Source organism: Leptodactylus fuscus, chromosome 1 (genome assembly GCF_031893055.1).
Source record: "Leptodactylus fuscus isolate aLepFus1 chromosome 1, aLepFus1.hap2, whole genome shotgun sequence".
Taxonomy (NCBI): Eukaryota; Metazoa; Chordata; class Amphibia; order Anura; family Leptodactylidae; genus Leptodactylus; species Leptodactylus fuscus.
Window position 1 is genome coordinate 2,625,983 of NC_134265.1, and position 26,342 is coordinate 2,652,324.

General features: G+C 46.9%; 1 protein-coding gene across 1 annotated transcript in view; it reads left to right on the forward strand.

Moving 5' to 3' along the window:
- CCL27 (C-C motif chemokine ligand 27) overlaps positions 1-24,698 on the forward strand; it is a 63,784-nt gene extending 39,086 nt beyond the window's left edge. The window contains exons 2-3 of the mRNA XM_075262403.1: positions 12,870-12,996; positions 24,579-24,698. Of these exons, the coding sequence (XP_075118504.1) occupies positions 12,870-12,996; positions 24,579-24,669 (218 nt within the window). The 3' untranslated portion in view covers positions 24,670-24,698. The remainder of the gene's footprint in view (positions 1-12,869; positions 12,997-24,578) is intronic.
- Positions 24,699-26,342: the final 1,644 nt, after the last annotated feature.

Sequence of the window (26,342 nt, forward strand, 5' to 3'; positions counted from 1 at the left end):
ATTGTCAGCTCCTGGGGTCAGGGATGATGGGAGTGATACACTGTGTGTGATATAGAGATTAGATTGTCAGCTCCTGGGGTCAGGGATGATGGGAGTGATACATTGTGTGTGATATAGAGATTAGAGTGTCAGCTCCTGGGGTCAGGGATGATGGGAGTGATACATTGTGTGTGATATAGAGATTAGATTGTCAGCTCCTGGGGTCAGGGATGATGGGAGTGATACATTGTGTGTGATATAGAGATTAGATTGTCAGCTCCTGGGGTCAGGGATGATGGGAGTGATACATTGTGTGTGATATAGAGATTAGATTGTCAGCTCCTGGGTCAGGGATGATGGGAGTGATACATTGTGTGTGATATAGAGATTAGAGTGTCAGCTCCTGGGGTCAGGGATGATGGGAGTGATACATTGTGTGTGATATAGAGATTAGATTGTCAGCTCCTGGGTCAGGGATGATGGGAGTGATACATTGTGTGTGATATAGAGATTAGATTGTCAGCTCCTGGGGTCAGGGATGATGGGAGTGATACATTGTGTGTGATATAGAGATTAGATTGTCAGCTCCTGGGGTCAGGGATGATGGGAGTGATACATTGTGTGTGATATAGAGATTAGATTGTCAGCTCCTGGGGTCAGGGATGATGGGAGTGATACATTGTGTGTGATATAGAGATTAGATTGTCAGCTCCTGGGTCAGGGATGATGGGAGTGATACATTGTGTGTGATATAGAGATTAGAGTGTCAGCTCCTGGGGTCAGGGATGATGGGAGTGATACATTGTGTGTGATATAGAGATTAGATTGTCAGCTCCTGGGTCAGGGATGATGGGAGTGATACATTGTGTGTGTGATATAGAGATTAGATTGTCAGCTCCTGGGGTCAGGGATGATGGGAGTGATACATTGTGTGTGATATAGAGATTAGATTGTCAGCTCCTGGGGTCAGGGATGATGGGAGTGATACATTGTGTGTGTGATATAGAGATTAGATTGTCAGCTCCTGGGGTCAGGGATGATGGGAGTGATACATTGTGTGTGATATAGAGATTAGATTGTCAGCTCCTGGGGTCAGGGATGATGGGAGTGATACATTGTGTGTGTGATATAGAGATTAGATTGTCAGCTCCTGGGGTCAGGGATGATGGGAGTGATACATTGTGTGTGATATAGAGATTAGATTGTCAGCTCCTGGGGTCAGGGATGATGGGAGTGATACATTGTGTGTGATATAGAGATTAGATTGTCAGCTCCTGAGGTCAGGGATGATGGGAGTGATACATTGTGTGATATAGAGATTAGATTGTCAGCTCCTGGGGTCAGGGATGATGGCAGTGATACATTGTGTGTGATATAGAGATTAGATTGTCAGCTCCTGGGGTCAGGGATGATGGGAGTGATACATTGTGTGTGATATAGAGATTAGATTGTCAGCTCCTGGGGTCAGGGATGATGGGGGTGATACATTGTGTGTGATATAGAGATTAGAGTGTCAGCTCCTGGGGTCAGGGATGATGGGAGTGATACATTGTGTGATATAGAGATTAGATTGTCAGCTCCTGGGGTCAGGGATGATGGGAGTGATACATTGTGTGATATAGAGATTAGAGTGTCAGCTCCTGGGGTCAGGGATGATGGGAGTGATACATTGTGTGATATAGAGATTAGATTGTCAGCTCCTGGGGTCAGGGATGATGGGAGTGATACATTGTGTGTGTGATATAGAGATTAGATTGTCAGCTCCTGGGGTCAGGGATGATGGGAGTGATACATTGTGTGTGATATAGAGATTAGATTGTCAGCTCCTGGGGTCAGGGATGATGGGAGTGATACAGTGTGTGTGAGATATAGAGATTAGATTGTCAGCTCCTGGGGTCAGGGATGATGGGAGTGATACATTGTGTGATATAGAGATTAGAGTGTCAGCTCCTGGGGTCAGGGATGATGGGAGTGATACATTGTGTGTGTGATATAGAGATTAGATTGTCAGCTCCTGGGGTCAGGGATGATGGGAGTGATACAGTGTGTGTGAGATATAGAGATTAGATTGTCAGCTCCTGTGGTCAGGGATGATGGGAGTGATACATTGTGTGTGATATAGAGATTAGAGTGTCAGCTCCTGGGGTCAGGGATGATGGGAGTGATACATTGTGTGTGATATAGAGATTAGAGTGTCAGCTCCTGGGGTCAGGGATGAGGGGGTGATACATTGTGTGTGATATAGAGATTAGAGTGTCAGCTCCTGGGGTCAGGGATGAGGGGGTGATACATTGTGTGTGATATAGAGATTAGAGTGTCAGCTCCTGGGGTCAGGGATGATGGGGGTGATACATTGTGTGTGATATAGAGATTAGATTGTCAGCTCCTGGGGTCAGGGATGATGGGGGTGATACATTGTGTGATATAGAGATTAGATTGTCAGCTCCTGGGGTCAGGGATGAGGGGGTGATACATTGTGTGTGATATAGAGATTAGATTGTCAGCTCCTGGGGTCAGGGATGATGGGAGTGATACATTGTGTGTGATATAGAGATTAGATTGTCAGCTCCTGGGGTCAGGGATGATGGGAGTGATACATTGTGTGTGATATAGAGATTAGAGTGTCAGCTCCTGGGGTCAGGGATGATAGGGGTGATACATTGTGTGTGATATAGAGATTAGAGTGTCAGCTCCTGGGGTCAGGGATGATGGGAGTGATACATTGTGTGTGATATAGAGATTAGAGTGTCAGCTCCTGGGGTCAGGGATGATGGGAGTGATACATTGTGTGATATAGAGATTAGATTGTCAGCTCCTGGGGTCAGGGATGATGGGAGTGATACACTGTGTGTGATATAGAGATTAGATTGTCAGCTCCTGGGGTCAGGGATGATGGGAGTGATACATTGTGTGTGTGATATAGAGATTAGATTGTCAGCTCCTGGGGTCAGGGATGATGGGAGTGATACATTGTGTGTGTGATATAGAGATTAGATTGTCAGCTCCTGAGGTCAGGAATGATGGGAGTGATACATTGTGTGTGTGATATAGAGATTAGATTGTCAGCTCCTGGGGTCAGGGATGATGGGAGTGATACATTGTGTGTGTGATATAGAGATTAGATTGTCAGCTCCTGGGGTCAGGGATGATGGGAGTGATACATTGTGTGTGATATAGAGATTAGATTGTCAGCTCCTGGGGTCAGGGATGATGGGAGTGATACACTGTGTGTGATATAGAGATTAGATTGTCAGCTCCTGGGGTCAGGGATGATGGGAGTGATACATTGTGTGTGATATAGAGATTAGAGTGTCAGCTCCTGGGGTCAGGGATGATGGGAGTGATACATTGTGTGTGATATAGAGATTAGATTGTCAGCTCCTGGGGTCAGGGATGATGGGAGTGATACATTGTGTGTGATATAGAGATTAGATTGTCAGCTCCTGGGGTCAGGGATGATGGGAGTGATACATTGTGTGTGATATAGAGATTAGATTGTCAGCTCCTGAGGTCAGGGATGATGGGAGTGATACATTGTGTGATATAGAGATTAGATTGTCAGCTCCTGGGGTCAGGGATGATGGCAGTGATACATTGTGTGTGATATAGAGATTAGATTGTCAGCTCCTGGGGTCAGGGATGATGGGAGTGATACATTGTGTGTGATATAGAGATTAGATTGTCAGCTCCTGGGGTCAGGGATGATGGGGGTGATACATTGTGTGTGATATAGAGATTAGAGTGTCAGCTCCTGGGGTCAGGGATGATAGGGGTGATACATTGTGTGTGATATAGAGATTAGATTGTCAGCTCCTGGGGTCAGGGATGATGGGAGTGATACATTGTGTGTGATATAGAGATTAGATTGTCAGCTCCTGGGGTCAGGGATGATAGGGGTGATACATTGTGTGTGATATAGAGATTAGATTGTCAGCTCCTGGGGTCAGGGATGATGGGAGTGATACATTGTGTGTGATATAGAGATTAGAGTGTCAGCTCCTGGGGTCAGGGATGATGGGAGTGATACATTGTGTGTGATATAGAGATTAGATTGTCAGCTCCTGGGGTCAGGGATGATGGGAGTGATACATTGTGTGTGATATAGAGATTAGATTGTCAGCTCCTGGGGTCAGGGATGATGGGAGTGATACATTGTGTGTGATATAGAGATTAGATTGTCAGCTCCTGGGGTCAGGGATGATGGCAGTGATACATTGTGTGTGATATAGAGATTAGATTGTCAGCTCCTGGGGTCAGGGATGATAGGGGTGATACATTGTGTGTGATATAGAGATTAGAGTGTCAGCTCCTGGGGTCAGGGATGATGGGAGTGATACATTGTGTGTGATATAGAGATTAGAGTGTCAGCTCCTGGGGTCAGGGATGATGGGAGTGATACATTGTGTGTGATATAGAGATTAGAGTGTCAGCTCCTGGGGTCAGGGATGATGGGAGTGATACACTGTGTGTGATATAGAGATTAGAGTGTCAGCTCCTGGGGTCAGGGATGATGGGAGTGATACATTGTGTGATATAGAGATTAGATTGTCAGCTCCTGAGGTCAGGGATGATGGGAGTGATACATTGTGTGTGTGATATAGAGATTAGAGTGTCAGCTCCTGGGGTCAGGGATGATGGGAGTGATACACTGTGTGTGATATAGAGATTAGATTGTCAGCTCCTGGGGTCAGGGATGATGGGAGTGATACATTGTGTGTGATATAGAGATTAGAGTGTCAGCTCCTGGGGTCAGGGATGATGGGAGTGATACATTGTGTGTGATATAGAGATTAGATTGTCAGCTCCTGGGGTCAGGGATGATGGGAGTGATACATTGTGTGTGATATAGAGATTAGATTGTCAGCTCCTGAGGTCAGGGATGATGGGAGTGATACATTGTGTGATATAGAGATTAGATTGTCAGCTCCTGGGGTCAGGGATGATGGGAGTGATACATTGTGTGTGATATAGAGATTAGATTGTCAGCTCCTGGGGTCAGGGATGATGGGGGTGATACATTGTGTGTGATATAGAGATTAGAGTGTCAGCTCCTGAGGTCAGGGATGATGGGAGTGATACATTGTGTGATATAGAGATTAGATTGTCAGCTCCTGGGGTCAGGGATGATGGGAGTGATACATTGTGTGTGATATAGAGATTAGAGTGTCAGCTCCTGGGGTCAGGGATGATGGGAGTGATACATTGTGTGTGATATAGAGATTAGAGTGTCAGCTCCTGGGGTCAGGGATGAGGGGGTGATACATTGTGTGTGATATAGAGATTAGAGTGTCAGCTCCTGGGGTCAGGGATGAGGGGGTGATACATTGTGTGTGATATAGAGATTAGATTGTCAGCTCCTGGGGTCAGGGATGATGGGAGTGATACATTGTGTGTGATATAGAGATTAGATTGTCAGCTCCTGGGGTCAGGGATGATGGGAGTGATACATTGTGTGATATAGAGATTAGAGTGTCAGCTCCTGAGGTCAGGGATGATGGGAGTGATACATTGTGTGATATAGAGATTAGATTGTCAGCTCCTGGGGTCAGGGATGATGGGAGTGATACATTGTGTGTGATATAGAGATTAGAGTGTCAGCTCCTGGGGTCAGGGATGAGGGGGTGATACATTGTGTGTGATATAGAGATTAGAGTGTCAGCTCCTGGGGTCAGGGATGAGGGGGTGATACATTGTGTGTGATATAGAGATTAGAGTGTCAGCTCCTGGGGTCAGGGATGAGGGGGTGATACATTGTGTGTGATATAGAGATTAGATTGTCAGCTCCTGGGGTCAGGGATGATGGGAGTGATACATTGTGTGATATAGAGATTAGATTGTCAGCTCCTGGGGTCAGGGATGATGGGAGTGATACATTGTGTGTGATATAGAGATTAGATTGTCAGCTCCTGGGGTCAGGGATGATGGGAGTGATACATTGTGTGTGATATAGAGATTAGATTGTCAGCTCCTGGGGTCAGGGATGATGGGAGTGATACATTGTGTGTGATATAGAGATTAGATTGTCAGCTCCTGGGGTCTGGGATGATGGGAGTGATACATTGTGTGTGATATAGAGATTAGATTGTCAGCTCCTGGGGTCAGGGATGATGGGAGTGATACATTGTGTGTGATATAGAGATTAGAGTGTCAGCTCCTGAGGTCAGGGATGATGGGAGTGATACATTGTGTGTGATATAGAGATTAGATTGTCAGCTCCTGGGGTCAGGGATGATGGGAGTGATACATTGTGTGATATAGAGATTAGAGTGTCAGCTCCTGGGGTCAGGGATGATGGGAGTGATACATTGTGTGATATAGAGATTAGAGTGTCAGCTCCCGGGGTCAGGGATGATGGGAGTGATACATTGTGTGTGATATAGAGATTAGAGTGTCAGCTCCTGGGGTCAGGGATGATGGGAGTGATACATTGTGTGATATAGAGATTAGATTGTCAGCTCCTGGGGTCAGGGATGATGGGAGTGATACATTGTGTGTGTGATATAGGGATTAGATTGTCAGCTCCTGGGGTCAGGGATGATGGGAGTGATACATTGTGTGTGTGATATAGGGATTAGATTGTCAGCTCCTGGGGTCAGGGATAATGGGGGTGATACATTGTGTGATATAGAGATTAGATTGTCAGCTCCTGGGGTCAGGGATGATGGGAGTGATACATTGTGTGTGATATAGAGATTAGATTGTCAGCTCCTGGGGTCAGGGATGATGGGAGTGATACATTGTGTGTGTGATATAGGGATTAGATTGTCAGCTCCTGGGGTCAGGGATGATGGGGGTGATACATTGTGTGATATAGAGATTAGATTGTCAGCTCCTGGGGTCAGGGATGATGGGAGTGATACATTGTGTGTGATATAGAGATTAGATTGTCAGCTCCTGGGGTCAGGGATGATGGGAGTGATACATTGTGTGTGTGATATAGGGATTAGATTGTCAGCTCCTGGGGTCAGGGATGATGGGAGTGATACATTGTATGTGATATAGAGATTAGATTGTCAGCTCCTGGGGTCAGGGATGATGGGAGTGATACATTGTGTGTGTGATATAGGGATTAGATTGTCAGCTCCTGGGGTCAGGGATGATGGGGGTGATACATTGTGTGTGATATAGGGATTAGATTGTCAGCTCCTGGGGTCAGGGATGATGGGAGTGATACATTGTGTGTGTGATATAGGGATTAGATTGTCAGCTCCTGGGGTCAGGGATGATGGGGGTGATACATTGTGTGTGATATAGAGATTAGATTGTCAGCTCCTGGGGTCAGGGATGATGGGAGTGATACATTGTGTGTGATATAGAGATTAGATTGTCAGCTCCTGGGGTCAGGGATGATGGGAGTGATACATTGTGTGATATAGAGATTAGATTGTCAGCTCCTGGGGTCAGGGATGATGGGGGTGATACATTGTGTGTGTGATATAGAGATTAGATTGTCAGCTCCTGGGGTCAGGGATGATGGCAGTGATACATTGTGTGATATAGAGATTAGATTGTCAGCTCCTGGGGTCAGGGATGATAGGAGTGATACATTGTGTGTGTGATATAGAGATTAGATTGTCAGCTCCTGGGGTCAGGGATGATGGGGGTGATACATTGTGTGTGTGATATAGAGATTAGATTGTCAGCTCCTGGGGTCAGGGATGATGGCAGTGATACATTGTGTGATATAGAGATTAGATTGTCAGCTCCTGGGGTCAGGGATGATGGGAGTGATACACTGTGTGTGATATAGAGATTAGATTGTCAGCTCCTGGGGTCAGGGATGATGGGGGTGATACATTGTGTGATATAGAGATTAGATTGTCAGCTCCTGGGGTCAGGGATGATGGGGGTGATACATTGTGTGTGTGATATAGAGATTAGATTGTCAGCTCCTGGGGTCAGGGATGATGGGGGTGATACATTGTGTGTGTGATATAGAGATTAGATTGTCAGCTCCTGGGGTCAGGGATGATGGCAGTGATACATTGTGTGATATAGAGATTAGATTGTCAGCTCCTGGGGTAAGGGATGATGGGAGTGATACATTGTGTGTGATATAGAGATTAGAGTGTCAGCTCCTGGGGTCAGGGATGATGGGAGTGATACATTGTGTGATATAGAGATTAGATTGTCAGCTCCTGGGGTCAGGGATGATGGGAGTGATACACTGTGTGTGATATAGAGATTAGATTGTCAGCTCCTGGGGTCAGCGATGATGGGAGTGATACATTGTGTGTGTGATATAGAGATTAGATTGTCAGCTCCTGGGGTCAGGGATGATGGGAGTGATACACTGTGTGTGATATAGAGATTAGATTGTCAGCTCCTGGGGTCAGCGATGATGGGAGTGATACATTGTGTGATATAGAGATTAGATTGTCAGCTCCTGGGGTCAGGGATGATGGGAGTGATACATTGTGTGTGATATAGAGATTAGAGTGTCAGCTCCTGGGGTCAGGGATGATGGAAGTGATACATTGTGTGATATACAGATTAGATTGTCAGCTCCTGGGGTCAGGGATGATGGGGGTGATACATTGTGTGTGATATAGAGATTAGATTGTCAGCTCCTGGGGTCAGGGATGATGGGGGTGATACATTGTGTGTGATATAGAGATTAGATTGTCAGCTCCTGGGGTCAGGGATGATGGGAGTGATACATTGTGTGTGATATAGAGATTAGAGTGTCAGCTCCTGGGGTCAGGGATGATGGGGGTGATACATTGTGTGATATACAGATTAGATTGTCAGCTCCTGGGGTCAGGGATGATGGGGGTGATACATTGTGTGTGATATAGAGATTAGAGTGTCAGCTCCTGGGGTCAGGGATGATGGGGGTGATACATTGTGTGTGTGATATAGAGATTAGAGTGTCAGCTCCTGGGGTCAGGGATGATGGGAGTGATACATTGTGTGTGATATAGAGATTAGATTGTCAGCTCCTGGGGTCAGGAATGATGGGAGTGATACATTGTGTGTGTGATATAGAGATTAGAGTGTCAGCTCCTGGGGTCAGGGATGATGGGAGTGATACATTGTGTGTAATATAGAGATTAGATTGTCAGCTCCTGGGGTCAGGGATGATGGGAGTGATACATTGTGTGTGATATAGAGATTAGATTGCCAGCTCCTGGGGTCAGGGATGATGGGAGTGATACATCGTGTGTGATATAGAGATTAGATTGTCAGCTCCTGGGGTCAGGGATGATGGGAGTGATACATCGTGTGTGATATAGAGATTAGATTGTCAGCTCCTGGGGTCAGGGATGATGGGAGTGATACATCGTGTGTGATATAGAGATTAGATTGTCAGCTCCTGGGGTCAGGGATGATGGGAGTGATACATTGTGTGTGATATAGAGATTAGAGTGTCAGCTCCTGGGGTCAGGGATGATGGGAGTGATACATTGTGTGATATAGAGATTAGAGTGTCAGCTCCTGGGGTCAGGGATGATGGGGGTGATACATTGTGTGTGATATAGAGATTAGATTGTCAGCTCCTGGGGTCAGGGATGATGGGAGTGATACATTGTGTGATATAGAGATTAGAGTGTCAGCTCCTGGGGTCAGGGATGATGGGAGTGATACATTGTGTGTGTGATATAGAGATTAGATTGTCAGCTCCTGGGGTCAGGAATGATGGGAGTGATACATTGTGTGTGTGATATAGAGATTAGATTGTCAGCTCCTGGGGTGAGGGATGATGGGAGTGATACAGTGTGTGTGAGATATAGAGATTAGATTGTCAGCTCCTGGGGTCAGGGATGATGGGAGTGATACATTGTGTGTGATATAGAGATTAGATTGTCAGCTCCTGGGGTCAGGGATGATGGGAGTGATACATTGTGTGTGATATAGAGATTAGATTGTCAGCTCCTGGGGTAAGGGATGATGGGAGTGATACATTGTGTGTGATATAGAGATTAGATTGTCAGCTCCTGGGGTCAGGGATGATGGGAGTGATACATTGTGTGTGTGATATAGGGATTAGATTGTCAGCTGCTGGGGTCAGGGATGATGGGAGTGATACATTGTATGTGATATAGAGATTAGATTGTCAGCTCCTGGGGTCAGGGATGATGGGAGTGATACATTGTGTGTGTGATATAGGGATTAGATTGTCAGCTCCTGGGGTCAGGGATGATGGGGGTGATACATTGTGTGTGATATAGGGATTAGATTGTCAGCTCCTGGGGTCAGGGATGATGGGAGTGATACATTGTGTGTGTGATATAGGGATTAGATTGTCAGCTCCTGGGGTCAGGGATGATGGGGGTGATACATTGTGTGTGATATAGAGATTAGATTGTCAGCTCCTGGGGTCAGGGATGATGGGAGTGATACATTGTGTGTGATATAGAGATTAGATTGTCAGCTCCTGGGGTCAGGGATGATGGGAGTGATACATTGTGTGTGATATAGAGATTAGATTGTCAGCTCCTGGGGTCAGGGATGATGGGAGTGATACATTGTGTGTGATATAGAGATTAGAGTGTCAGCTCCTGGGGTCAGGGATGATGGGAGTGATACTGTGTGTGATATAGAGATTAGAGTGTCAGCTCCTGGGGTCAGGGATGATGGGAGTGATACATTGTGTGTGATATAGAGATTAGATTGTCAGCTCCTGGGGTCAGGGATGAGGGGGTGATACATTGTGTGTGATATAGAGATTAGATTGTCAGCTCCTGGGGTCAGGGATGATGGGAGTGATACATTGTGTGTGATATAGAGATTAGATTGTCAGCTCCTGGGGTCAGGGATGAGGGGGTGATACATTGTGTGTGATATAGAGATTAGAGTGTCAGCTCCTGGGGTCAGTGATGATGGGAGTGATACATTGTGTGTGATATAGAGATTAGAGTGTCAGCTCCTGGGGTCAGGGATGATGGGGGTGATACATTGTGTGTGTGATATAGAGATTAGAGTGTCAGCTCCTGGGGTCAGGGATGATGGGAGTGATACATTGTGTGTGGTATAGAGATTAGATTGTCAGCTCCTGGGGTCAGGGATGATGGGAGTGATACATTGTGTGTGATATAGAGATTAGAGTGTCAGCTCCTGGGGTCAGGGATGATGGGGGTGATACATTGTGTGTGATATAGAGATTAGAGTGTCAGCTCCTGGGGTCAGGGATGATGGGGGTGATACATTGTGTGTTATATAGAGATTAGATTGTCAGCTCCTGGGGTCAGGGATGATGGGAGTGATACATTGTGTGATATAGAGATTAGATTGTCAGCTCCTGGGGTCAGGGATGATGGGAGTGATACATTGTGTGTGATATAGAGATTAGAGTGTCAGCTCCTGGGGTCAGGGATGATGGGGGTGATACATTGTGTGTGATATAGAGATTAGATTGTCAGCTCCTGAGGTCAGGGATGATGGCAGTGATACATTGTGTGTGATATAGAGATTAGATTGTCAGCTCCTGGGGTCAGGGATGATGGGAGTGATACATTGTGTGTGATATAGAGATTAGAGTGTCAGCTCCTGGGGTCAGAGATGATGGGAGTGATACATTGTGTGATATAGAGATTAGAGTGTCAGCTCCTGGGGTCAGGGATGATGGGAGTGATACATTGTGTGTGGTATAGAGATTAGATTGTCAGCTCCTGGGTCAGGGATGATGGGAGTGATACATTGTGTGTGATATAGAGATTAGATTGTCAGCTCCTGGGTCAGGGATGATGGGAGTGATACATTGTGTGTGATATAGAGATTAGATTGTCAGCTCCTGGGTCAGGGATGATGGGAGTGATACATTGTGTGTGTGATATAGAGATTAGATTGTCAGCTCCTGGGGTCAGGGATGATGGGAGTGATACATTGTGTGTGATATAGAGATTAGATTGTCAGCTCCTGGGGTCAGGGATGATGGGAGTGATACATTGTGTGTGATATAGAGATTAGATTGTCAGCTCCTGGGGTCAGGGATGATGGGAGTGATACATTGTGTGTGATATAGAGATTAGATTGTCAGCTCCTGGGGTCAGGGATGATGGGAGTGATACATTGTGTGTGATATAGAGATTAGATTGTCAGCTCCTGGGGTCAGGGATGATGGGAGTGATACATTGTGTGATATAGAGATTAGATTGTCAGCTCCTGGGTCAGGGATGATGGGAGTGATACATTGTGTGTGATATAGAGATTAGATTGTCAGCTCCTGGGGTCAGGGATGATGGGAGTGATACATTGTGTGTGATATAGAGATTAGATTGTCAGCTCCTGGGGTCAGGGATGATGGGAGTGATACATTGTGTGATATAGAGATTAGATTGTCAGCTCCTGGATCAGGGATGATGGGAGTGATACATTGTGTGTGATATAGAGATTAGATTGTCAGCTCCTGGGGTCAGGGATGATGGGAGTGATACATTGTGTGTGATATAGAGATTAGATTGTCAGCTCCTGGGGTCAGGGATGATGGGAGTGATACATTGTGTGTGTGATATCAGTATTTCAGTGACATGTCTATTACTGTGGACAGGCCGGATCCTTCTGTAGTCAGATCTGATCACTTACAGGTACAAGCACAGGGCTGAGGCTGCACTACTGAGACCTTGTGATGACAGGACGTCTTCCAATGACATCTTCTATTGTGTTCTAGAACTTACATCACCATCTACATCAATGTCGGCCTCTTGTGTGTATGTGGGTGAGCAGTGATGATAATGTTGGTGATGGTGGTGATGGTGATGATGATGATGATGATGGTGGTGATGGTGGTGATGATGATGGTGGTGATGGTGGTGATGGTGGTATTGATGGTGATGACGATGTCCCGGCTCTTCATCTCCTTCCATGTCTCCACTTCTCGGTGTCTCCTCCTATGTATGACATGCGCTGTCCATAGTCCCTGACCGATCCCTACGCTGTGTCTTCTTCAGGCCTGCCATCTTCTACCTCTTCCTGCTGCACTAAACTTGCTTTCCACATCCCGAAGAACATGCTGCGGCGAGTGACCGACGTCCAGCTCCAGAAGAAAGACGGGATCTGCCACATCAGGGCCATCGTGTGAGTGTCTGGGTCATGTCCGTCAGGTTGTCACCTCTCTGGTGTCCTTACACTTCAGGGGTCGCCATGATGTCTTTTGCAGTCTCTTATGTAGGACGGACCTAACAGGCGAGGCGTCTACTGTGCGGCACATAGAACGTCATTATAGATGGTTGTCACCCAGACCCAGGGCACGTAGTTGGTAGGCGACCTGATTGGCACACGGTGACCAGGCAGATTTACATGTCAGGTGACAGCTGTGCATCATGGGACAGAGGAGGCGACATCATGGAGGGATCATTTAAAGGGGACCTTCCACCATCTCCAGATCTTCACCACCTTCAATAGTCGCCCCTCCGCTGAATCTGATGTAGTTGGAATTTTTTCTCTAGTCCTCACCGTTCCTGAGCAATGAGAGTTGTTAGTTTCAGTACAACTATCATCTCTACTGTCAGGTGGGCGGTCTTAAGTTGGTGCAAAAAGGCAGGCACCACCCACCTGACAGTAGAGAACAGAATTTTGCTGAAGCTAACAGCTCTCATTGCTCAGGAACGGTGAGGACTAGAGAAAAAATTCCAAATGTTCCGGAATCAGTGGAGAGGCGACTACTGAAGGAGCTTCAGAGCTGGAGATGGTGGAAGGTCCCTTTAAAGGAATTTTTTCAGTTTTATATGAAGTTAAATCTCTGTATAAAAGAAACATTCTGATTGTTTCCAGAACAGACGCCGAGACCCTGCACAGCCCGTTTTGGCCCTCCCCATCCTGGCCCTCTCCTTCGTGGCCCTCCTCGTCCTGGTGCTCCCCATCCTGGCCCTCTCCTTCGTGGCCCTCCCCGTCCTGGTCCTACTCGTCCTTGTCCTCCCCATCTTGGCCCACCCCGTCCTGGTCCTCCCCGTCCTGGCCCTCCTCGTCCTTGTCCTCCCCATCCTGGCCCTCCCCATCCTGATCCTCCCCGTCCTGGTCCTCCCCATCCTGGCCCTCTCCTTCGTGGCCCTCCCCATCCTGATCCTCCCCATCCTGGTCCTTCCCATCCTGGCCCTCTCCTTCGTGGCCCTCCCCGTCCTGGTCCTTCCCATCCTGGCCCTCTCCTTCGTGGCCCTCCCCGTCCTGGTCCTCCCCGTCCTGGCCCTCCTCGTCCTGGCCCTCCTCGTCCTTGTCCTCCCCATCCTGGCCCTCCCCATCCTGATCCTCCCCGTCCTGGTCCTTCCCATCCTGGCCCTCTCCTTCGTGGCCCTCCCCGTCCTGGTGCTCCCCATCCTGGCCCTCTCCTTCATGGCCCTCCCCTTCCTGGCCCTCCTCGTCCTTGTCCTCCCCATCTTGGCCCACCCCGTCCTGATCCTCCCCGTCCTGGTCCTCCCCATCCTGGCCCTCTCCTTCGTGGCCCTCCCCATCCTGATCCTCCCCGTCCTGGTCCTTCCCATCCTGGCCCTCTCCTTCGTGGCCCTCCCCGTCCTGGTCCTCCCCGTCCTGGCCCTCTCCTTCGTGGCCCTCCCCGTCCTGGCCCTCCTCGTCCTGGCCCTCCTCGTCCTTGTCCTCCCCATCCTGGCCCTCCCCATCCTGATCCTCCCCATCCTTGTCCTCCCCATCCTTGCCCTCCCCATCCTGATCCTCCCCATCCTGGTCCTCCCCATCTTGGCTCTCTCTGTCCTGGTTCTCCCCATCCTGGCCCTCCTCGTCCTGGCCCTCCTCGTCCTGGCCCTCCTCGTCCTTGTCCTCCCCATCCTGGCCCTCCCCATCCTGATCCTCCCCGTCCTTGTCCTCCCCATCCTTGCCCTCCCCATCCTGATCCTCCCCATCCTGGTCCTCCCCATCTTGGCTCTCTCTGTCCTGGTTCTCCCCGTCCTGGCCCTCCCTATCTTGGCTCTTCCCTTTGTGGCCTTCCTCGTCTTGCTCTGCCCACGTGTGGGTTTGTGGTAAACGTGCACCCCAATATCATCGCTACAGCATAAGATGCCCCAATGTCTTTATATTACCGGCTTTATAAATTACATCACAAAATAGGATTCAGGGAGACAAAGCCAAATTCTGTGCTACAAAGTAACGTTTTGTGACAAATGAATTTTGTGACAAAGAATTTGATGAATTCATTTTGTGACCCAGAAGACATTGTGGACACCACAAAACAACAGCCCACCCCTGCTAGTTTGCTACAATGGATCAGTGCAGGATGTTTCGATCGCACAGAATGACGCTTAGATAATCCAGTAGTCGCCTTCCAGGCATCAACAAGTCACGGAACGTTCCGCTTAGATCATTCTGAATCAGGACCTTTGCCCCTTTATGTCTCCCCTCTGGGGGGCGCTATGACATACATATAACATGTCAGTGTCAGGGGCTTCTACATGGCCCAAGTTGTGCTCCGGCCATTCTTCAGATTGTTTCTCATGTGAAGGTGACGGCTCATTACATGGCGGTGCAGACAGATCGGGCCCCGGAGTCTGAGGGGCCCAAATGACAAACAGAAAGGTATGATAGGTCAGCCCGAGCATGGGGGGAGATTAAGGGGATGAAATGGATCCCTTTAAGGGGCTTGTCTGGACGCCTGGGCAGTGTTAATGCTGGTGACTACCCTCAGGATTGGTGGAGTCTGACAACCGGAGTCTGCACCTCCCAAAGTCATAGAGGGGAAGGTGTGGTAAGATAAGAGCGGCGCAGCTGTGGTCCCACTAGTGGAGCCTCCGGCCCTGTCCCCTGTATCACTTATGGAGGTCACCAGTATGTTCTATCCTCAGCCCAGGGACCGACAACCCCTTTAGGGCTAAGGATACAATGACATTCAGGACGTGTCAGAAAGCTGGGTGGCGCTGCCCGCTGCCATAGTGTCCTATTTATTGCACAGTGTATACAGGGTCCTAGTGGTACAGTATACAGCAGCAGGCATGGCCGCCCACTGCAGCACAGTGTGAACATAGCCAAATAATCGCCATTGTATCACCAGAGCCGACACTACAGAATAAAAGTGATTTACACTCCGATCACTGGAGACACCGATCACATTCCAGGAACGTAGAGGAGGAGGAGGAGGAATGTGGCCGAGTCTGAACATGTCTGAGGGCAAAACACAATGTAACAAGAGCGGAACACAGAGATTGTATCTAATCCACAATACTGTATCCAATCTCCAGTCATATATACAAACTGTCAGAGATGCTCAATATGGGCCAAGCAGCCAGGGTGCCCTGATAGGTAGATATACCAAATGTACACAGGGGCCAAATGAAGGACAAAATATAATAATCCCAAGAATCTATCCTAATTCAATCACATTGGGTCAGTAGAAAGGTGACTGTATAATCTGTATGTAGTGAGCTCCCCCTAGTGCTGACTGTATAATCTGTACGTAGTGAGCGCCCCCTAGTGGTGACTGTATAATCTGTATGTAGTGAGCTCCCCCTAGTGGTGACTGTATAATCTGTATGTAGTGAGCTCCCCTAGTGGTGACTGTATAATCTGTATGTAGTGAGCTCCCCTAGTGGTGACTGTATAATCTGTATGTAGTGAGCTCCCTCTAGTGGTGACTGTATAATCTGTATGTAGTGAGCTCCCCTAGTGGTGACTGTATAATCTGTATGTAGTGAGCTCCTCCTAGTGGTGACTGTATAATCTGTATGTAGTGAGCTCCTCCTAGTGGTGACTGTATAATCTGTATGTAGTGAGCTCCTCCTAGTGGTGACTGTATAATCTGTATGTAGTGAGCTCCTCCTAGTGGTGACTGTATAATCTGTATGTAGTGAGCTCCTCCTAGTGGTGACTGTATAATCTGTATGTAGTGAGCTCCCCCTAGTGGTGACTGTATAATCTGTATGTAGTGAGCTCCCCTTAGTGGTGACTGTATAATTTGTATGTAGTGAGCTCTCCCTAGTGGTGACTGTATAATCTGTATGTAGTGAGCTCCCTCTAGTGGTGACTGTATAATTTGTATGTAGTGAGCTCTCCCTAGTGGTGACTGTATAATCTGTATGTAGTGAGCTCCCCCTAGTGGTGACTGTATAATCTGTATGTAGTGAGCTCCTCCTAGTGGTGACTGTATAATCTGTATGTAGTGAGCTCCCCCTAGTGGTGACTGTATAATCTGTATGTAGTGAGCTCCCCCTAGTGGTGACTGTATAATCTGTATGTAGTGAGCTCCTCCTAGTGGTGACTGTATAATCTGTATGTAGTGAGCTCCTCCTAGTGGTGACTGTATAATCTGTATGTAGTGAGCTCCCCCTAGTGGTGACTGTATAATCTGTATGTAGTGAGCTCCCCTAGTGGTGACTGTATAATCTGTATGTAGTGAGCTCCCCCTAGTGGTGACTGTATAATTTGTATGTAGTGAGCTCCTCCTAGTGGTGACTGTATAATCTGTATGTAGTGAGCTCCCCCTAGTGGTGGCTGTATAATCTGTATGTAGTGAGCTCCCCCTAGTGGTGACTGTATAATCTGTATGTAGTGAGCTCCCCTAGTGGTGACTGTATAATCTGTATGTAGTGAGCTCCCCCTAGTGGTGACTGTATAATCTGTATGTAGTGAGCTCCCCTAGTGGTGACTGTATAATCTGTATATAGTGAGCTCCCCCTAGTGGTGACTGTATAATCTGTATGTAGTGAGCTCCCCCTAGTGGTGACTGTATAATCTGTATGTAGTGAGCTCCCCCTAGTGCTGGTTGTATAATCTGTATGTAGTGAGCTCCTCCTAGTGGTGACTGTATAATCTGTATGTAGTGAGCTCCCTCTAGTGGCGGTTGTATAATCTGTATGTAGTGAGCTCCCCCTAGTGGTGACTGTATAATCTGTATGTAGTGAGCTCCCCCTAGTGCTGGTTGTATAATCTGTATGTAGTGAGCTCCCCCTAGTGGTGACTGTATAATCTGTATGTAGTGAGCTCCCTCTAGTGGCGGTTGTATAATCTGTATGTAGTGAGCTCCCCCTAGTGGTGGCTGTATAATCTGTATGTAGTGAGCTCCCCCTAGTGCTGGTTGTATAATCTGTATGTAGTGAGCTCCCTCTAGTGGTGACTGTATAATCTGTATGTAGTGAGCTCCCCTAGTGGTGACTGTATAATCTGTATGTAGTGAGCTCCCCCTAGTGGTGACTGTATAATCTGTATGTAGTGAGCTCCCCCTAGTGGTGACTGTATAATCTGTATGTAGTGAGCTCCTCCTAGTGGTGACTGTATAATCTGTATGTAGTGAGCTTGCCCTAGTGGTGACTGTATAAACTGTATGTAGTGAGCTCCTCCTAGTGGTGACTGTATAATCTGTATGTAGTGAGCTCCCTCTAGTGGTGACTGTATAATCTGTATGTAATGAGCTTGCCCTAGTGGTGACAGTATAATCTGTATGTAGTGAGCTTGCCCTAGTGGTGACTGTATAAACTGTATGTAGTGAGCTCCTCCTAGTGGTGACAGTATAATCTGTATGTAGTGAGCTCCCCCTAGTGGTGACTGTATAATCTGTATGTAGTGAGCTCCTCCTAGTGGTGACTGTATAATCTGTATGTAGTGAGCTTGCCCTAGTGGTGACTGTATAAACTGTATGTAGTGAGCTCCCCCTAGTGGTGACTGTATAATCTGTATGTACTGAGCTCCTCCTAGTGGTGACTGTATAATCTGTATGTAGTGAGTTCCTCCTAGTGGTGACTGTATAATCTGTATGTAGTGAGCTCCCCCTAGTGGTGACTGTATAATCTGTATGTAGTGAGCTCCTCCTAGTGGTGACTGTATAATCTGTATGTAGTGAGCTCCTCCTAGTGGTGACTGTATAATCTGTATGTAGTGAGCTCCTCCTAGTGGTGACTGTATAATCTGTATGTAGTGAGATCCTCCTAATGGTGACTGTATAATCTGTATGTAGTGAGCTCCTCCTAGCGGTGACTTTATAATCTGTATGTAGTGAGCGCCCTCTAGTGGTGACTGTATAATTTGTATGTAGCGAGCTCCTCCTAGCGGTGACTGTATAATCTGTATGTAGTGAGCTCCTCCTAGTGGTGACTGTATAATCTGTATGTAGTGAGCTCTCTCTAGTGTTGACTGTATAATCTGTATGTAGTGAGCTCCTCCTAGTGGTGACTGTATAATCTGTATGTAGTGAGCTCCTCCTAGTGGTGACAGTATAATCTGTATGTAGTGAGCTCCTCCTAGTGGTGACTGTATAATCTGTATGTAGTGAGCTCCCCTAGTGGTGACTGTATAATCTGTATGTAGTGAGCTCCCTCTAGTGGTGACTGTATAATCTGTATGTAGTGAGCTCCCCCTAGTGGTGACTGTATGATCTGTATGTAGTGAGTTCCTCCTAGTGGTGACTGTATAATCTGTATGTAGTGAGCTCCCCTTAGTGGTGACTGTATAATCTGTATGTAGTGAGTTCCTCCTAGTGGTGACTGTATAATCTGTATGTAGTGAGCTCCCTCTAGTGGTGACTGTATAATTTGTATGTAGCGAGCTCCTCCTAGTGGTGACTGTATAATCTGTATGTAGCGAGCTCCTCCTAGCGGTGACTTTATAATCTGTATATAGTGAGCTCCTCCTAGTGGTGGCTGTATAATCTGTATGTAGTGAGCTCTTCCTAGTGGTGACTGTATATACTGTATGTAGTGAGCTCCTCCTAGTGGTGACTGTATAATCTGTATGTAGTGAGCTCCCCCTAGTGGTGACTGTATAATCTGTATGTAGTGAGCTCCTCCTAGTGGTGACTGTATAATCTGTATGTAGTGAGCTCCCCCTAGTGGTGACTGTATAATATATATGTAGTGAGCTCCTCCTAGTGGTGACTGTATAATCTGTATGTAGTGGGCTCCCCTTAGTGGTGACTGTATAATCTGTATGTAGTGAGCTCCTCCTAGTGGTGACTGTATAATCTGTATGTAGTGAGCTCCCCTAGTGGTGACTGTATAATCTGTATGTAGTGAGCTCCTCCTAGTGGTGACTGTATAATCTGTATGTAGTGAGCTCCCCTAGTGGTGACTGTATAATCTGTATGTAGTGAGCTCCCCTAGTGGTGACTGTATAATCTGTATGTAGTGAGCTCCCCTAGTGGTGACTGTATAATCTGTATGTAGTGAGCTCCTCCTAGTGGTGACTGTATAATCTGTATGTAGTGAGCTCCTCCTAGTGGTCACTGTATAATCTGTATGTAGTGAGCTCCTCCTAGTGGTGACTGTATAATCTGTATGTAGTGAGCTCCCCCTAGTGGTGACTATAATCTGTATGTAGTGAGCTCCCCCTAGTGGTGACTGTATTATCTGTATGTAGTGAGCGCCTCCTAGTGATGACTGTATAATCTGTATGTAGTGAGCTCCCCCTAGTGGTGACTGTATAATCTGTATGTAGTGAGCTCCCCTAGTGGTGACTGTATAATCTGTATGTAGTGAGCTCCCCTAGTGGTGACTGTATAATCTGTATGTAGTGAGCTCCTCCTAGCGGTGACTGTATAATCTGTATGTACTGAGCTCCCCCTAGTGGTGACTGTATAATCTGTATGTAGTGAGCTTCTCCTAGTGGTGACTGTATAATCTGTATGTAGTGAGCTCCCCCTAGTGGTGACTGTATAATCTGTATGTAGTGAGCTCCTCCTAGTGGTGACTGTATAATCTGTATGTAGTGAGCTCCCTCTAGTGGTGACTGTATAATCTGTATGTAGTGAGCTCCCCCTAGTGCTGGTTGTATAATCTGTATGTAGTGAGCTCCCCCTAGTGGTGACTGTATAATCTGTATGTAGTGAGCTCCCTCTAGTGGCGGTTGTATAATCTGTATGTAGTGAGCTCCCCCTAGTGGTGGCTGTATAATCTGTATGTAGTGAGCTCCCCCTAGTGCTGGTTGTATAATCTGTATGTAGTGAGCTCCCTCTAGTGGTGACTGTATAATCTGTATGTAGTGAGCTCCCCTAGTGGTGACTGTATAATCTGTATGTAGTGAGCTCCCCCTAGTGGTGACTGTATAATCTGTATGTAGTGAGCTCCCCCTAGTGGTGACTGTATAATCTGTATGTAGTGAGCTCCCCCTAGTGGTGACTGTATAATCTGTATGTAGTGAGCTCCCCCTAGTGGTGACTGTATAATCTGTATGTAGTGAGCTCCCCCTAGTGGTGACTGTATAATCTGTATGTAGTGAGCTCCTCCTAGTGGTGACTGTATAAACTGTATGTAGTGAGCTCCTCCTAGTGGTGACTGTATAATCTGTATGTAGTGAGCTCCCCCTAGTGGTGACTGTATAATCTGTATGTAGTGAGCTCCTCCTAGTGGTGACTGTATAATCTGTATGTAGTGAGCTCCCCCTAGTGGTGACTGTATAATCTGTATGTAGTGAGCTCCTCCTAGTGGTGACTGTATAATCTGTATGTAGTGAGCTCCCTCTAGTGGTGACTGTATAATCTGTATGTAATGAGCTTGCCCTAGTGGTGACAGTATAATCTGTATGTAGTGAGCTCCCCCTAGTGGTGACTGTATAATCTGTATGTAGTGAGCTCCTCCTAGTGGTGACTGTATAATCTGTATGTAGTGAGCTTGCCCTAGTGGTGACTGTATAAACTGTATGTAGTGAGCTCCCCCTAGTGGTGACTGTATAATCTGTATGTACTGAGCTCCTCCTAGTGGTGACTGTATAATCTGTATGTAGTGAGTTCCTCCTAGTGGTGACTGTATAATCTGTATGTAGTGAGCTCCCCCTAGTGGTGACTGTATAATCTGTATGTAGTGAGCTCCCCCTAGTGGTGACTGTATAATCTGTATGTAGTGAGCTCCCTCTAGTGGTGACTGTATAATCTGTATGTAGTGAGCTCCTCCTAGTGGTGACTGTATATACTGTATGTAGTGAGATCCTCCTAATGGTGACTGTATAATCTGTATGTAGTGAGCTCCTCCTAGTGGTGACTTTATAATCTGTATGTAGTGAGCGCCCTCTAGTGGTGACTGTATAATCTGTATGTAGTGAGCTCCCCCTAGTGGTGACTGTATAATCTGTATGTAGTGAGCTCCTCCTAGTGGTGACTGTATAATTTGTATGTAGCGAGCTCCTCCTAGCGGTGACTGTATAATCTGTATGTAGTGAGCTCCTCCTAGTGGTGACTGTATAATCTGTATGTAGTGAGCTCTCTCTAGTGTTGACTGTATAATCTGTATGTAGTGAGCTCCTCCTAGTGGTGACTGTATAATCTGTATGTAGTGAGCTCCTCCTAGTGGTGACAGTATAATCTGTATGTAGTGAGCTCCTCCTAGTGGTGACTGTATAATCTGTATGTAGTGAGCTCCCCTAGTGGTGACTGTATAATCTGTATGTAGTGAGCTCCCTCTAGTGGTGACTGTATAATCTGTAGGTAGTGAGCTCCCCCTAATGGTGACTGTATAATCTGTATGTAGTGAGCTCCTCCTAGTGGTGACTGTATAATCTGTATGTAGTGAGCTCCCCTAGTGGTGACTGTATAATCTGTATGTAGTGAGCTCCCTCTAGTGGTGACTGTATAATCTGTAGGTAGTGAGCTCCCCCTAATGGTGACAGTATAATCTGTATGTAGTGAGCTCCTCCTAGTGGTGACTGTATAATCTGTATGTAGTGAGCTCCCCCTAATGGTGACTGTATAATCTGTATGTAGTGAGCTCCCCCTAGTGGTGACTGTATAGTCTGTATGTAGTGAGCTCCTCCTAGTGGTGACTGTATATACTGTATGTAGTGAGCTCCCCCTAGTGGTGACTGTATGATCTGTATGTAGTGAGTTCCTCCTAGTGGTGACTGTATAATCTGTATGTAGTGAGCTCCCCTTAGTGGTGACTGTATAATCTGTATGTAGTGAGTTCCTCCTAGTGGTGACTGTATAATCTGTATGTAGTGAGCTCCTCCTAGTGGTTACTGTATAATCTGTATGTAGTGAGCTCCTCCTAGTGGTGACTGTATAATCTGTATGTAGCGAGCTCCTCCTAGCGGTGACTTTATAATCTGTATATAGTGAGCTCCTCCTAGTGGTGGCTGTATAATCTGTATGTAGTGAGCTCCTCCTAGTGGTGACTGTATATACTGTATGTAGTGAGCTCCTCCTAGTGGTGACTGTATATACTGTATGTAGTGAGCTCCTCCTAGTGGTGACTGTATATACTGTATGTAGTGAGCTCCTCCTAGTGGTGACTGTATAATCTGTATGTAGTGAGCTCCTCCTAGTGGTGACTGTATAATCTGTATGTAGTGAGCTCCCCCTAGTGGTGACTGTATAATATATATGTAGTGAGCTCCTCCTAGTGGTGACTGTATAATCTGTATGTAGTGGGCTCCCCTTAGTGGTGACTGTATAATCTGTATGTAGTGAGCTCCTCCTAGTGGTGACTGTATAATCTGTATGTAGTGAGCTCCCCTAGTGGTGACTGTATAATCTGTATGTAGTGAGCTCCTCCTAGTGGTGACTGTATAATCTGTATGTAGTGAGCTCCTCCTAGTGGTGACTGTATAATCTGCATGTAGTGAGCTCCTCCTAGTGGTGACTGTATAATCTGTATGTAGTGAGCTCCCCCTAGTGGTGACTATAATCTGTATGTAGTGAGCTCCCCCTAGTGGTGACTGTATTATCTGTATGTAGTGAGCGCCTCCTAGTGATGACTGTATAATCTGTATGTAGTGAGCTCCCCCTAGTGGTGACTGTATAATCTGTATGTAGTGAGCTCCCCTAGTGGTGACTGTATAATCTGTATGTAGTGAGCTCCCCTAGTGGTGACTGTATAATCTGTATGTAGTGAGCTCCTCCTAGTGGTGACTGTATAATCTGTATGTAGTGAGCTCCTCCTAGTGGTGACTGTATAATCTGCATGTAGTGAGCTCCTCCTAGTGGTGACTGTATAATCTGTATGTAGTGAGCTCCCCCTAGTGGTGACTATAATCTGTATGTAGTGAGCTCCCCCTAGTGGTGACTGTATTATCTGTATGTAGTGAGCTCCCCCTAGTGGTGACTGTATTATCTGTATGTAGTGAGCGCCTCCTAGTGATGACTGTATAATCTGTATGTAGTGAGCTCCCCCTAGTGGTGACTGTATAATCTGTATGTAGTGAGCTCCCCTAGTGGTGACTGTATAATCTGTATGTAGTGAGCTCCCCTAGTGGTGACTGTATAATCTGTATGTAGTGAGCTCCCCCTAGTGGTGACTGTATAATCTGTATGTAGTGAGCTACCCCTAGTGGTGACTGTATAATCTGCATGTAGTGAGCTCCTCCTAGCGGTGACTGTATAATCTGTATGTACTGAGCTCCCCCTAGTGGTGACTGTATAATCTGTATGTAGTGAGCTTCTCCTAGTGGTGACTGTATAATCTGTATGTAGTGAGCTCCCCCTAGTGGTGACTGTATAATCTGTATGTAGTGAGCTCCTCCTAGTGGTGACTGTATAATCTGTATGTAGTGAGCTCCCTCTAGTGGTGACTGTATAATCTGTATGTAGTGAGCTCCTCCTAGTGGTGACTGTATATTCTGTATGTAGTGAGCTTCTACTAGTGGTGACTGTATTATCTGTATGTAGTGAGCTCCCCCTAGTGGTGACTGTATAATCTGTCCTCCATGTATATCCCCCACATTATGCACTAGATACTCGCAGCCTCCTCTCCATCTTCTTCTTCCGGGTGTTTCTTTCTCTTATCCTCTTCTTTTCTTTATAGGTTACATGTGAATAACCAGCTGAAGTGTATGGACCCCGCGAACCGCTTCCTGCATCAGTGGGTGCAGAAACACTGGCCAAAGCAGCAGTGACATGACAGGAGGACCCTCACTTGTAGATATGTCTGCTGCTGTCACCTGTAGATACATGACGTGTCCTGTGCTGTCACCTGTAGATACGTGACATGTCCTGTGCTGTCACCTGTAGATACATGACGTGTCCTGTGCTGTCACCTGTATATATGTTACGTGTCCTGTGCTGTCACCTGTAGATACATGACGTGTCCTGTGCTGTCACCTGTAGATACGTGACATGTCCTGTGCTGTCACCTGTAGATACATGACGTGTCCTGTGCTGTCACCTGTAGATACGTGACGTGTCCTGTGCTGTCACCTGTAGATACGTGACGTGTCCTTTAATGTCACCTGTAGATACGTGACGTGTCCTGTGCTGTCACCTGTAGATACGTGACGTGTCCTGTGCTGTCACCTGTAGATACGTGACGTGTCCTGTGCGGTCACCTGTAGATACGTGACGTTTCCTGTGCGGTCACGTGTAGATACGTTGCGTGTCCTGTGCTGTCACCTGTAGATACGTGACGTGTCCTGTGCTGTCACCTGCAGATACGTGACGTGTCCTGTGCTGTCACCTGCAGATACGTGACGTGTCCTGTGCTGTCACCTGTAGATACGTGACGTGTCCTGTGCTGTCACCTGCAGATACGTGACGTGTCCTGTGCTGTCACCTGCAGATACGTGACGTGTCCTGTGCTGTCACCTGCAGATACGTGACGTGTCCTGTGCTGTCACCTGTATATATGTTACGTGTCCTGTGCTGTCACCTGTAGATACGTGACATGTCCTGTGCTGTCACCTGTAGATACGTGACGTGTCCTCTGCTGTCACCTGTAGATACGTGACGTGTCCTCTGCTGTCACCTGTAGATACGTGACGTGTCCTGTGCTGTCACCTGTAGATACGTGACGTGTCCTCTGCTGTCACCTGTAGATACGTGACGTGTCCTCTGCTGTCACCTGTAGATACGTGACGTGTCCTGTGCTGTCACCTGTATATACGTGACGTGTCCTGTGCTGTCACCTGTATATACGTGACGTGTCCTGTGCTGTCACCTGTAGATACGTGACGTGTCCTGTGCTGTCACCTGTAGATACGTGACGTGTCCTGTGCTGTCACCTATAGATACGTGACGTGTCCTGTGCTGTCACCTGTAGATACGTGACGTGTCCTGTGCTGTCACCTGTAGATACGTGACGTGTCCTGTGCTGTCACCTGTAGATACGTGACGTGTCCTGTGCTGTCACCTGTAGATGACGTTTCGGAGGATTTCCGGATTTGATCCGCTGCTGAAGAATGAAGACGTTACAGTGACAATCCATCCTAGTGATCGCTTTTGTGCCCGTCCCTTTAAGAGCTGCCATCCTAGTAGTGAGAACATTGATGGGATCCCAGTCCGGTACCTTGTGGGAACATTCGGGGGTCTCCCGCCCATTGGAGTGTCAGCTCTTGTGCTTTGTCTTTCTATAACATTGGCAGGACATTCTACTTTATATCATAGCAAACAATAAAATGCAGAAATCTTCAGTCTTCACTGCTGTGCAGAGTATTTAAGCAGTAGTCGTCAGCCACTTTGGGGGTGGGAGGGATCAGTGATATATCACAGTATTGTATGTAATAATATGGGGAGCGCAAAAGTGTCACAAAATGTATGAGAACGCCACAAACTGCTGGCACAATATACAGAAGGT